Source organism: Mesoplodon bidens (assembly GCF_964165515.1).
Source record: "Mesoplodon bidens genome assembly, chromosome: 11".
Taxonomy (NCBI): Eukaryota; Metazoa; Chordata; class Mammalia; order Artiodactyla; family Ziphiidae; genus Mesoplodon; species Mesoplodon bidens.
The window spans coordinates 35,471,296-35,484,355 of record NC_138167.1 but is presented as its reverse complement, the minus strand read 5'-3'; the positions used below and the strand labels follow the sequence as shown (position 1 = coordinate 35,484,355).

General features: G+C 39.4%; 1 protein-coding gene across 1 annotated transcript in view; it reads left to right on the top strand.

The window, feature by feature from the left end:
* Positions 1 to 2,213: 2,213 nt before the first annotated feature.
* The window catches only part of TBC1D30 (TBC1 domain family member 30), an 84,503-nt gene continuing 73,656 nt past the window's right edge, over positions 2,214 to 13,060 (top strand). Inside the window, exons 1-2 of the mRNA XM_081249813.1 lie at positions 2,214 to 2,657; positions 7,050 to 7,214. Coding sequence (XP_081105939.1) covers positions 2,219 to 2,657; positions 7,050 to 7,214 — 604 coding nt within the window. The 5' untranslated portion in view covers positions 2,214 to 2,218. The remainder of the gene's footprint in view (positions 2,658 to 7,049; positions 7,215 to 13,060) is intronic.

Sequence of the window (13,060 nt, the reverse complement as noted above, 5' to 3'; positions counted from 1 at the left end):
TCGAACCCACGTCCCCTGCATTGGCAGGTGGATTCTTAACCACTGTGCCACCAGGGAAGCCCTGAAGATGACATTTAAACAGAGACCTCAGCTGGTGAGAGAAGAGTCACGTGGATATCTGGGCCAAGATCATTCCAACAAGGGCAAAGGACCTTGAATCTGCTTTCCTTGTTAGTTTTTATTTTGCCAATTTTCTGTCCTCAGGTGATTTGGTAATGATGTGTAACAGGAGATGATTTTGGAGTTTGATTAATTTAGAAATGCTGACTGTCAATGACCTACTGTTTTTCCTGGCCTCTTTCACCATCCACTTCAGCTCACTCTGAGTTTCTTTATAGGTCCTGATAGTGATACCCCAGATGTGAATTGTGCTGAAGACTAGTAGTTATCACATCTCTTACTGGAGATAGAGAGAAAGAGCTGGGAAGTCAACTAAGAAAAGAGATCCAATTTCAGCATTTCCCTTTGTTTAAGTCCTGCTTGTTGCAAAGTTTGACATCTGAAGGAAGGATTTCAGGACTGTATTCAATGCTGGAGACAACAGAAAAAAAACCCAAAAAACCAAACCTCAAAAACCAAAACAACAATAAAATAACAAATAATTCCATTCCTTCTACTGCATACATTTTAAAGTTAAATGGATACAGTAGTAGTTAACACAGTTACAAAACCATAAAATACTATTTCTAGTATAATTTTAAATTCTGGATACATAAAGGAAAAGTTATAAAACTTCTGCTTCCCTTATAGTAACTCCAGTTTCTAAAAGGGTCCTATTGCTCTCACTCTATGTTTGCATGTATTTTGGTGGTGATGCCAAGGGACACCAAGATTCTACAGGCTCCATTATGAAAGTGCCTTGAAAAGTAAAAAGTGTGTTGAACAAACAAAATACCACCATTGTTCACTAGGTGCTTTGCTGTTCCTTTAAAAAATATGGCAAGTATTTAATAGCATTAGGAGATAGACAAATATATACGCATCTGTACTGAAAGCCAGACACTTTAAGCTTTAAAGAAAGTTCACTTTATTCTTTGTGAATTGGCAGTTATTCAGCCTCTCTGTGCTTCAGCCCCCTCATCTGAAAAGTGAGGAAAAAATAGTACTTACCTTTGTAACTGTATGGTGATATACGTGAGCTAGACATATTGTGGTGATCATTTTGCAACATATACAAATATCGAATCATTATGTTGTATTCCTGAGACTAATATAATGTTATAGGTCAATTATGCCTCAATAAAAAAATAGTGCTTACTGCTTTATAGGGTTAAAGTGAGAATTAAATGGGATAATTCATGCAAAGAACTCAGAAGAGTGCCTGGCACACAAAAAGTGTTCAAAAACATTGACAATTATTACTAAATTCACAAAAATATCTACAGTGGAGGGGCAGCCAGTTCTTCCATTGAGGTGCAGGGTAAAGATACATCTTTTAGGATATCAGGTGAACTTTTGATTTTACTGATAGAATCAGCTACATCAATTTATTAGTTTTGCCTTCTCGTGACACGTATTAAATCCTCATTCTGTTAGGTCTTGTTCCAGGGTATTAGTTGATTTTAATCCAGTACTTGATCTTTCACCGAAGGAAAAAAGTTCACAGCGTTGTTAAATCTCAAGTATATGCCAGGTCTTCAGAAAAGTTATTGTCAGAAACTAAACTAAGAAAGCCTTTAAAGGCGCCCAGATCAGGTGGGAAGGTGAGAAGGGCTGGGCATTGTGCCCGGAGTAGGTGAAGGAGGGAGCTCCCGGCCTCGGCCTATTGATGGGCGCTTAGAACTCTACCGGGCACTATTTCGAGCTGGTGGCTGAATAGGATGCTAGAGCTGCCCTCTTTTTGAGTTAATCACGTTCATAAAAGTGCAGGTGGCAGCAGCCAGAGCGCCCTTCCCCCTCCGGGCTAAAGGCTTCATCCTGATTCGTTCTGGCCACATCCTGCTCCTGGACGCTCTTCAGAGATCGCTCCCGGGCGTAGGCTGGCCTCACCTGCTGCAGGTGTCCCCAGTTACCGAGCGGCGTTGCCGCCGCCCTATCCTCCCCGCTCGGGGCCGAGGGGCGGCGGCGCTCGTACAGACCCGGGGGGAGGTCGGGCGCTTGGGGGATCCGGAGGCCACTGGCGCTGCGCCCGGCAGGACACCCTCAGCGGGGCCGAGGCCGCGCCTCCTCCCGGAACTGGCCGGCGCGGCGTGGCGCCGCGGGAGGAACGGCGGGAGCCATGGAGGTCCTGCCCGCCGGCGGGGGCCGGACGGGGCTCCCGCAGCCTGAGGTGAGGCCGGAGGACGCGGGCCCCAGAGCGCCCCTGGTTGTAAACCTGCGAGGGGCGCCCCCGGCGGAGCGAGCGCGGGGCTCCCGGGACTCCTGGGAAGGCGAGGAGGACCCGGAGCCCGGCGAGCCTCGGGGCAGCTGCACGGCGTCCCTGGTGAGCGGGTTGCTCACCGAGCTGTACAGCTGCACGGAGGAGGAGGAGGCGGCCGGCGGGGGCCGCGGGCTCGGGGGCCGCCAGCAGCGCCGAGACAGCCTCGACAGCTCCACGGAGGCCTCGGGCTCCGACGTGTTCCTGGGCGGCCGCGGCGGCGCCGGCGACTCCCGTGTGCTACAGGAGCTGCAGGAGCGGCCGAGCCAGCGGCACCAGATGCAGTACCTGTGGCAGAAAGGTGAGGGCCGGGGGAGGGGGTTCCCGGGAGCTTCCCGGAGCCGCGCCCCCGCTGGGACAGTCCGCGCTCTCCGGCTCACCAGCGCGCACCTGTGCTGATGGGCCGTGCGCCCAGATGTTAAGTTTGGGACGTCTCCTTTGACCTGGCGCGGCTGGCCCCAGTGTCACGGATTCATGACTAAGTTCTTATTGTCCCCCCATCCCTTCTCGAGTTGTCGAGTGAAGCATCAGTTATCGGAATGGTACCAACGGGCCTCCCCCCTCCCCCATCCTCCTTGTGTTTGTGGAGGCCCAGGGGGAGAGGCAGTCCAGGTTCTAATTTCACCAGAACAGCTGTTAAGACATGTTTGGAGTTTCCGATTTGTCTATCTGAAGTTACCTAGAGGGCCCTGGGAGAGAATAGAGGCGACTCTTGGGGCTGGTTTAATAAAAAAAAAAATCCACCTTTTAAAAATTTTATTTTAAATCCACCTTCCTTGGCCACACCACTGGGAGAGTGTTTAAATAGTGAGGCAGAATAATTCAATAATGCAGTTTCTAAGCAGAACGTGTGAAATCCATTTCTCAGAACGTCTGGTTTCAAGAAGCTCACTAGGTGGATTTTTTTCCCCCTTGAGTGGAGGATTAGTGGAGGGCCCTAGGGCGTTGTCATTATCACAGCATTTAACTGCCAGTACCTTCAGTTGGAGAGGTCGATCCCAAAATGGCGTTGGCTTTGGGGGGAGAGGCTAATTTGGTTTCTTTTGTTATCAGACTCTGATGCTCTGTCCTAATTGAGATTTTTTTTTCCTCAACTGTTCATAATAGATTTCCTTTCAGGCACTGACACAGTTATTACAGTTGTCTTTTTGTATAGATATATCAAGACCTCAATTTACAAAATGAAGTGAGGTGTGGAAAACCATGCTAAGCCACCACAACATTTCTTGAGTTAATGTCCTTGTGCTAAATTACCAGGAAAGGGAGGAACAAGAATACTGTGGATGGATCCTCCTGTCTCCTATTTGTAAAGTCAGTCTAGCTGGTGCGGGGATGGGGTGGGGTATGGGGGCAGAACCTAACTAGAAAAGTAATAAATTTCCCTGCTTTCTGAAATCTCTGTAAACAGCTTTCAGCTTCCTCTTTTGGCTTCCTGGTGAGGATTTTTTTCCCAGCTGATTATTATAAATGGCTTCCACCTTCCTCCCCCCCCCCCCCCCGTCCCGGGACTTTAGCTGGAGTTGTGCTGTTTAATTGTATACAATTATTTGGCTGTTCTCAGAGTGTTTATGCCAAGAGTTCTGCAGGGCAGTAGTTCTTTCAGAATCCAACAGAATCAATTTTGAAGACTTATGATTTGGCTTTCTGTTTTTTACAACGTTACTTTTCATTATGGAGGGAATTTTGTGGATTAGTGATTTCCTTTTGGAAGAGGAAATTTGGCAAGCTAAAGTTTAAGGAAGACGTCACAATACAGCTTTGGAAATACAGATTTCAAATAAGTGACCACTCTACTAATCATTCATAAGACCTGTAGGAGTCAGTTTTGCCCAAGTCTCAGTCTTTCTGCATGGTTAGCTATCTGCTAATCTCTTCTTTCCTTGTAGTGGACCCTATTAGGATGTACGTGATGCCATATTATGATAGCCCTACACACACAAACACACACATAAACCCCTTTTCCTTCATCGATAAGCATCATTAGAGTACTAAGAATAAGGAATCAGGTAATGGAAACAGCTGTCTACTTAAATAATTTTACAGCTTATTAGGTTATTTGATTTTTTCAGGGTCAAAAAAATACCCCTCCTAACATAATATGTAGTTAAGACTCTATAATGTAGATAACCTGTGTATTAATTCGCTCTTCCCTCTGATAGGGATTTTGTTGTAGCACCTATTTAGATATTTAGCATGCGTGGGTCATTTATTTACATGAGGCAACAAAATGGTTTCTCAGGAAATCTAGGCCCTCTTTTCACTGTTGTCATTAAGGGTGTGAACTTTGGAGTTAGAAAGCTTGAGTTAATATCCTGCCACTGTTCCTTACTAGTTGTGTGACCTTGGGCAAGCTCTGTAACCTCTCTGAGTCTCAATTTCCTCACCTACAAATAGGGATAATGATACTACTACTTCATAGGCAGAGAAAAAAAATATTATATCACTTATATGTGGAATCTAAAAAATAATACAAATAAATTTATTTACAAAACAGCAACAGACTCACACACAGAAAACAAACTGATGGTTACCAAAGGGGAAAGGGGGTGGGGAGGGATAAATTAAGAGTATGGGATTAACAGATACGCAGTACTATATATAAAATAGATAAACAGCAAGGATTTACTCTATAGCACAGGGAACTATATTCAGTATCTTGTAATAACGTATAATGGAAAAGAATCTAAAAATATATATAACTGAACTACTTTGCTGTATACCTGAAACATACAATATTGTATTACAATACAATACAATATTACAATTACAATACAATATTGTAAATCAGCTATACTTCAGTAAAAGAAAATGCTACTACTTCATAGGGCTGTAGTGAGAGTTATGTAAGTTAATGGGTGTGAAGTGCTCAATAAATGTTAGATATTGTTTTTATTATTATATACACTGGAATTCCTTAAAGAGGAAATTATTCAGTTTTGTCAGTTGATGATCTCCTCATTTTTCCTCATTTATTGAACACTGTGTTAGGAGCTATGGCTGAAGCTGTAGGACATAATAAAGATAAAGGAGACCTTATTTCTGTCTTCCAGATATTTATATACCAGCAGATGTTGCTGTAAAAGACATTTTCAAGTTCAACATTTTCAAGTTCAAGATTTTTCCATTGGACAGTACACATCATTCAGAAAATCATAGAGCTCTAGGTATCTGAAGAGTCACCGAAAATGACTCTTTTGTGGAAGGAAAGTGTAATTTGAATATAAGATGATGATATCCTTATCCCTTTTGTTTCTGTTAATATAGGGAAAAACTTTAAACATTCGAATTTGCTCTATTTGAAGGAATCTGGGATTGAAGAGTCTCAGGTGTCTTCTTGTTGCTCGATTCTACATTTAATCATCCTCAGAACCCAAATGTTTTCAATTAACCTAAGTGTGTTCTTACTTCTCATTATATCTCACACATTTGAACTCAAGGTGAGAGAAATAGCTGGCTGTTGTTTTCTTCTTAACAGTAATTCCTTATTCTTACTTTAGTGCTCTTTATATTAATGTTTATAAAGGCTATTCACATCTGTTTTTCAGAATAATCTTGTAGAATTTGAGACTTGGAGCACTGCCTTGCCTGAGATCACACAGATAAGTGGATTGATCCAAAGGCAATTCTTTTTAACTCAAGGTCAAATGCATTTTCCATAATGAGGTCAATCCAGTATGACGGCTGTTAAAGCAACCCTCACCCACTTCTCTGACACAGACCCCGACAGTTCACTTCCTGTGATCTCTGGAATGTTTTTCTTACTTTTGCACACTTCTTTTGTTCTCTTCTGATCCTCTCTAGTTTCTCCAAATCCCTTTCAAAATGAGTAGATCCAAACCCCACACAGGACCTCTAATGAGGGCCTAGCCTGTGCCACGCCAAGTGGAAGGCGTTGCCTGCCTGACAGGTCACAGTATGGTGACTAATGAAGTACGCCATTAGTCATACTAATATGCAGTATGACAAACGAAACTCCCCAATTGTAATGATTATTCATATAAATGTTGTGGTCACTTCTGATTCCCAAGTCTTTTTTCATTTGTAGAAAAACTGCTGTTGAGAATATTAGTTTTATAGATACGAACTGTCTTTTATTTATCTGTTTGAAGGACATATTTTCTACCATATTTGAAGATGAAATGTTGTACTCATTGTCAAGCTATGGGAAGACTGTATATTTAAAACAAAACCATTATCACTACATTTATCTATATTAGAAAATGTGGTAATATTACTTACTTTGATCATTTACAAAAGTGAGTGCTTTTAAAAAACATTTGTTATCAGCTGTTAGACTTATCATTGATTTAACAGACTGAAGATTCTTTTCCTGTAAGCTTACCATCTGAGCACTTTAATGATAGAAAAAATACATGCCAATTTTAAGGCAATGAAACATAAATTTGAAACCAGAGCTGGATATCATAAGTCTTTGCTTACATGTTACAAGTAGCCTCAAGAATAAAATTATCTTACAGTCTTTGCATGGACAGGGCAAGAAATATTAATAGATGAGTGACTTATTTCATCAGAATCTTTTAGCTGAATGTTTACATGTAATCCTGGGTGAGAATCCAGGATTACTTGGTTTAAATGGATGTTCCAGAGATTTATCTCATGATTGGTATCACATTGGAATTTGTATTCCTCTCAGGGTATTTATTGTTCTATTTTCCTTTTTCTTTACTGATAGACACAAATGAACTGAAGATGATCTTTCGAGAGCTAAAGTACAGAATTGGCATTCAATCAGCGAAATTACTTCGGCAGCTGAAGCAGAAAGATAGGCTTGTGCACAAAGTACAGAGGAACTGCGATATTGTGACGGCGTGCCTGCAGGCTGTGTCTCAGAAGAGAAGTAAGTGCTAGATTGGGGTAAGCCCTTTTGCCACATGGGACCGGAATGTTAGTGAAGCCACGTCAGTAGTCATTATGCTTTTGAATATATGTATTGAGACGTTTTAATACCTTCAGAACTAAGAACGGTGAACAACTCAGACAGCTTCCGATATTTTTCAGTTAAAATGTATATTACGTGTCTGATGTTACAATGTAGTTAATTTTATTATTCTAGATTTGAGGTAGCACTTCACTTTGACAATGGTTATTTTTGCCTGATGCTACATAATGACTAAAATCTTTTATTTTTAAAACAGCAGCAAAGAGACACAACCTAAAAGGCATGTCTCTACTTTCTTATGCTGTGTTGCTCTAATAAGTGAATTGAACAATTGATTTAAAAGAAGGAGACTCTTGGAACAGGATCTTACAACTTGCTCTGAAATCCGAAAAGGACAAAATATTTTAACAAATTAAACCTGTCTCGTGGGTAATCCATTCATAAGTAAGAGATGCATGGTTTATTAACTGAGTTAAAAACAAAATATTAACTTACTAATCCATGTTAGATACTGGATATAAAAGCTTGTGAATTGATTTTTAAATTCTCCATGCAAGAGTTTTATGTTTTATTCTGCTAATGTTTCCCTATTTTTGTTTTTTATTTTTTATTAACATGCAGCGTGGCAGAACAGTATGTTCAGGTATGGTAAACAGAGGCACGATAATGTGTTTTGACAGAATGCCCGTGGCAGCTTTTTAGGTGCATGTGAAAGTCGCCTTTTCTTTTTCCTTTACCCTGTCACATTTTGTATGTAAAGTGACACTTCCTAGAGTTTTTTTTTTTTAATTCCAAATGAAGATGTGACTGTTTTCATAAAACAATTTTTAGGGCTTGATTAGCTTCAGATAATAAAATTAATGACTTAAATTCCATTCTTATGTTTGTTATTAAAAGAAAATACTGTTTTCTTCCTCTCCTTTTATTATATCACTGTTATCCCCAAATTATTATTATGCTGTTTACTGAGGAAGGTTTCAACCTAATGTGTATTAAACGGAATACTTCTTTATTGTTATAATGATGTAATAGTCCATACAAGAAGCAGGAATATAATTGAGTAGACTGGTTTTGAATAGGGTTTTCCCCAGAGCCAGACACTTGTCTGAAATAGGTAGAGAAGGAGGGTAGAGATATATAGATATACGTGTACATATATAGATATACATGTATACCATATAGTACATGTATATCTATATATGTGTATGTATACAAAAAGTTGTCACGTGTTATAAGTATTTGATATTTTTCCATGGATTCTGGTTGATTCACTAGTGTCCAGTAAAAATGGTATTATATTCCCTTTTTATTTTGAAATGTTTTGATTTTGATTTTTCTCTTCTCAACTGTGTTTTCATCTTCCCATTATTATTGTTTGTACCAGAAGTTAAAAGCACAAAGTGGTAAATGCATGGATTTGGATGTGTGGGAAAGTATAAGGGGGGGCGTTGTAGCCAGTGTCAGGAGACAGAGAGGAATGTCAGGCTAGCACAGGATCACAGGCTGGTAAGTACCAGAGACTGATAATCATTTAGAATTTCACTTTGCTTGACTGATGAAAGGACTGGCTTTTATGTCTTTTTAGAAAAATGTGTCCACACGCCCCCAATTTAATTTGTGGATTTGTGGGTGCAGCATTCCTATGTATTTTAGATTTTTGTCTCTTTAAGTCCAGAGTTTTGCATGTCAGAGAATATGGGGTTAATGGCTCCTTTCCTTGGATTTCAGTTCTCACCTGGGTAATAAGACTCTATTAAATGGAACAGAATTCTTTTTTGTTGAATTAAGAAATAACAGTGTATTAGAATTATCATTCTCATTATATGATAAAGTATTATGATGTAGACATTGTTAGAAATTTGACTAAATGGTTATTTATCCATTTGAGAACTTCAGAGGTTAGGTTTTTTAAAAAATTAATTAATTAATTAATTTTCGGCTGCATTGGGTCTTTGTTGCTGCGCGCGGACTTTCTCTAGTTGTGGCAAGCTGGGGCTACTCTTCGATGTGGTGTGCGGGCTTCTCATTGCCGTGGCTTCTCTTGTTGCAGAGCACGGGCTCTAGGTGCGTGGGCTTCAGCAGTTGTGGCACATGGGCTCAGTAGTTGTGGCTCGCAGGCTCTAGCACGCGGACTCAGTAGTTGTGGCGCACGGGCTTAGTTGCTCCACGGCATGTGAGACCTTCCCGGACCAGGTCTCGAACCCGTGTCCCCTGCATTGGCAGGTGGATTCTTAACCACTGCACCACCAGAGAAGCCCCAGAGGTTAGATGTTTAGTGACTAAATGCCTGATTCCAGTACTTACCCATTTGTCCTTTTTCCTCAAAGTCAACTAATAACAAATATGTTTAATTAGATTAGTCACTGAACTTTCAGTTTAGTAGTGACTGTCAGTGATGCATTGAAATACAGCATACATGTTGAATTGTTTGCATTTAATGTGCAAAAGGCAGATAACCCCTATTTTCCCCTCCATATGGATTCAGTGCTTATGATTCTTTCTATAAGTGACTTTTCCCCTTTTATAACATGCTGTAGAATTAAACTTTTTTTTACATATACATGAAATATTTTTATTGTTGTTAGTTTTACAAAAACAGGGTCATATTATAGAATTAAACAGTTTTAATCTTTTATTAAAATGGATTATTTCCTGTTGATATGCCGAAGGGGATATATTAATTTTGAAATAAGAATCATAAGTGGATGATGATTCAGAAAGTGTGGATTATGAACCAAAATGACTAGATCATTTTTATTTTTAACACAGGTGATGTAACTGCTTAGACTTTTTGATTTTCTACACCAAGCCTTATGGTAGAATCCCTTTATTTTCAAACGGGTGAGAGAATAAGAGCAGGATCAATATTTGCCTTATAGCATGGCAGATTTTCCCCCTAAATTTTACAGTTTATCTAAGGGTAATCATAGTATAACCACTTCAATATTAATCTTAAAATTAATAATAAGAATAGTATCAGCAGCTACTGTTCACTAAGTATGTGCTTTATGCGAAAGTGTTGGTTTTATCTCTCTTAGCAATTCCAAAAGTATATTGTCTTTAGGCACATTTTATTGGGAAATTGAGATTCAAAAAGTTTAGGTAATCTGCCTAGTGGTTGAGAAGGAATTTGAAGATAGGTATCTCAAAACTTCACTCTTTGTACCGTAAACATAAGAGGGGTCTGCTTTTTCTTAGCAATTAGATTGATACTTCTATAATACTGGATTACTGTTGGAGCAATAAGAAATTTGTAACATACGAAGGATATAATACAGAGTTTCAGGTTTATTAGAATATACTGCTTTAGCATAGTTTGCATGTGAAGTAAATACTTTATCTTTACTTGGCCAGCTGGATTATGGAACAAATGTAGTGTGGTGTGCAGGAAAATCTACCTGCATTAAGACATTAAGACATTAAGATGATGGGAAGAATAAGGTGAATATTTGGCCGGGAGTTTGATTCTGATGTTAAGATTTTTAAGTAGTTTGCTTATCCCGTGGTTTAACTATTTTTCCTGAAAACAGAAGGGAGGCCATCTTAGTGATCAGCATTGCCTAGTTCTACAATTTTCTGCATTGGTATATTAAATGTTTGTTATGCTGGTTGAGTTTGTGAAAGGTGTTATAGATCAAGTGATTGATCTAGATGATTCCAATCTAGTGGTGATTGGAAAACTGTGAAAAGAGAAAAGCGTGAAAAAAAACGTGAATGTAAATGGAAGTATTATCTTTATTTTAGCCTGGTCTATAAGTACAGGAATTTTAGGCAGCTTATAGACTCATTTTATTAATGTGTCCACCCTGGCATCCTGAAAATGTAATTAAATCTTTTTTTTTTTTTTTTTTTTTTTTTTTTTTTTTTTTTTTGCTGTACGCGGGCCTCTCACTGCTGTGGCCTCTCCCGTTGCGGAGCACAGGCTCCGGACACACAGGCTCCGCGGCCATGGCTCGCGGGCCCAGCCGCTCCGCGGCATGTGGGATCTTCCGGCATAGGGGCACGAACCCGTGTCCCCTGCATCGGCAGGCGGACTCTCAACCACTGCGCCACCAGGGAAGCCCTGTAATTAAATCTTGCTATCATAAATGCCTGGTAGAGACTGATACTTTGTTAGATAGTGAGTGGTCTTTGTTCTTCTTTTTCTATGGGTCTCTTCTCTACAGTAGTACCTTGTCCTCTGCAGCAGAAGAAGGAATTTGTGTGACCCTGAGTTTGGTATCACTGACATTCAACATTTTCCACTAAGAAACAATTCTCATTGTTTTTTAAAAAATTATAAAAAGTAATGCACCTAACCAGCCATCTACTCCTAGGTATTTACCCAAGAGAATTGGAGATGTATATTCCCACAAAAATTGGTACATGAATGTTCATAGCAGTTTTTTTTATAATAGCCAAAAAATGGTAACAACCCAAATGTCTGTCAATGGATGAATGGATAAACAAATGTGGTACATCCATAGGATGGAATATTATTCAGCCATAAACAGGAATGAAGTTACTAATTCATGTTACAACATGGATGACCCTTGAAAACGTGATGCTAAGTGAAAGAAGCAGGCACAAAAGTCCACATACTTTATGATTCTATTTGAAATGTTCAGAATAGACAAATCCATAGATATAGAAAGTAAATTAGTCATTGCCAGGGCTTGCGGGTAGGGAGAATAGGAAATAACTGCTAATGGCATGGGTTTCTTGCTGGGGTGATAAAAATGTTGTGCTGTCAGTGGTGATGGTTGCACACTTCTGTGACTATACTAAAAAACACTAAATTGTACAGTTTAAAGGGGTGAATTTTATGGTATGTGAATTATATCTCAACAAAAAGTGTTAAAATATAATAATAAGGAAACTTTGGAAAATACGTGTAAAAAGAAGAGGAAAAACCATTTTCTAAAGACAGTCTCTTAATGTTTTTGAATTTTTATTCAAGTGGTTTTTTAATATGAAGTTTTTCCAAAGTTGGTGTACTGTATAATATTTCTGTATCCTGCCTTTTTCATGTAACATATTATAAGCTGGTGCCATTGGCATAAATTATCATAAACATAATTTTGAATGATTAATGCACTATTTTTCAGTCTACCATTTTATTTTGTCACCACATTGTAATAGTGACGAATCTCCTTTCAGTTGTGAGTACAGAAACACAACTCAAACTGATTTAAGCAATAAAGGAAATTGATGGGCTTACATAATTAAAAGTCCAAGGATGTGCCTTCAGGTGTAGCTAAATCAGGTAAATACAGGTGCTCAGAGAGTATCTTTAAGAAGATGACTTCATCTCTTAGCTGTGCTTTCCTCTGTATTGGACAACACCAAAATGGCCAACAGCAGCTCCAAATCAGCAAACTTACCAAAAAGAACATCTTTTTCCGGAGCTCCAGAAAGTCCCATAATTTACTTTCCTTGACCTAGTTGGGTCACATGCTTACTAAGACTCAACCCTTTTTTTAATGTATGTAAGAAGGGGTTAAGGTGATAAGTGCCATAGGGGAAAAAAAAACCAACAGGAAAAGGCAGATTTGGAGTGGCCAACAATTGGTGTTGGTGTCATCAGTCCTTTAAATTTTAACTCTTCTAGTGAGTGTTTTAGTGGCTGCATGATTTTCATTTTCATTTTGCTGATTACTAACGTGGTTCAGCACCTCTTCGTATGTTTACTGGCTAATTGTCTCCTAAGAACAGGATTGTCTCCCTTTTCTTATAGATTTGTAGGAATTCTTTATGAATTCTGAATATGAGTCTTTGTAAGATACATGTGATGCAAATACTTCTCCCACTTTTTTGGCTTGCAT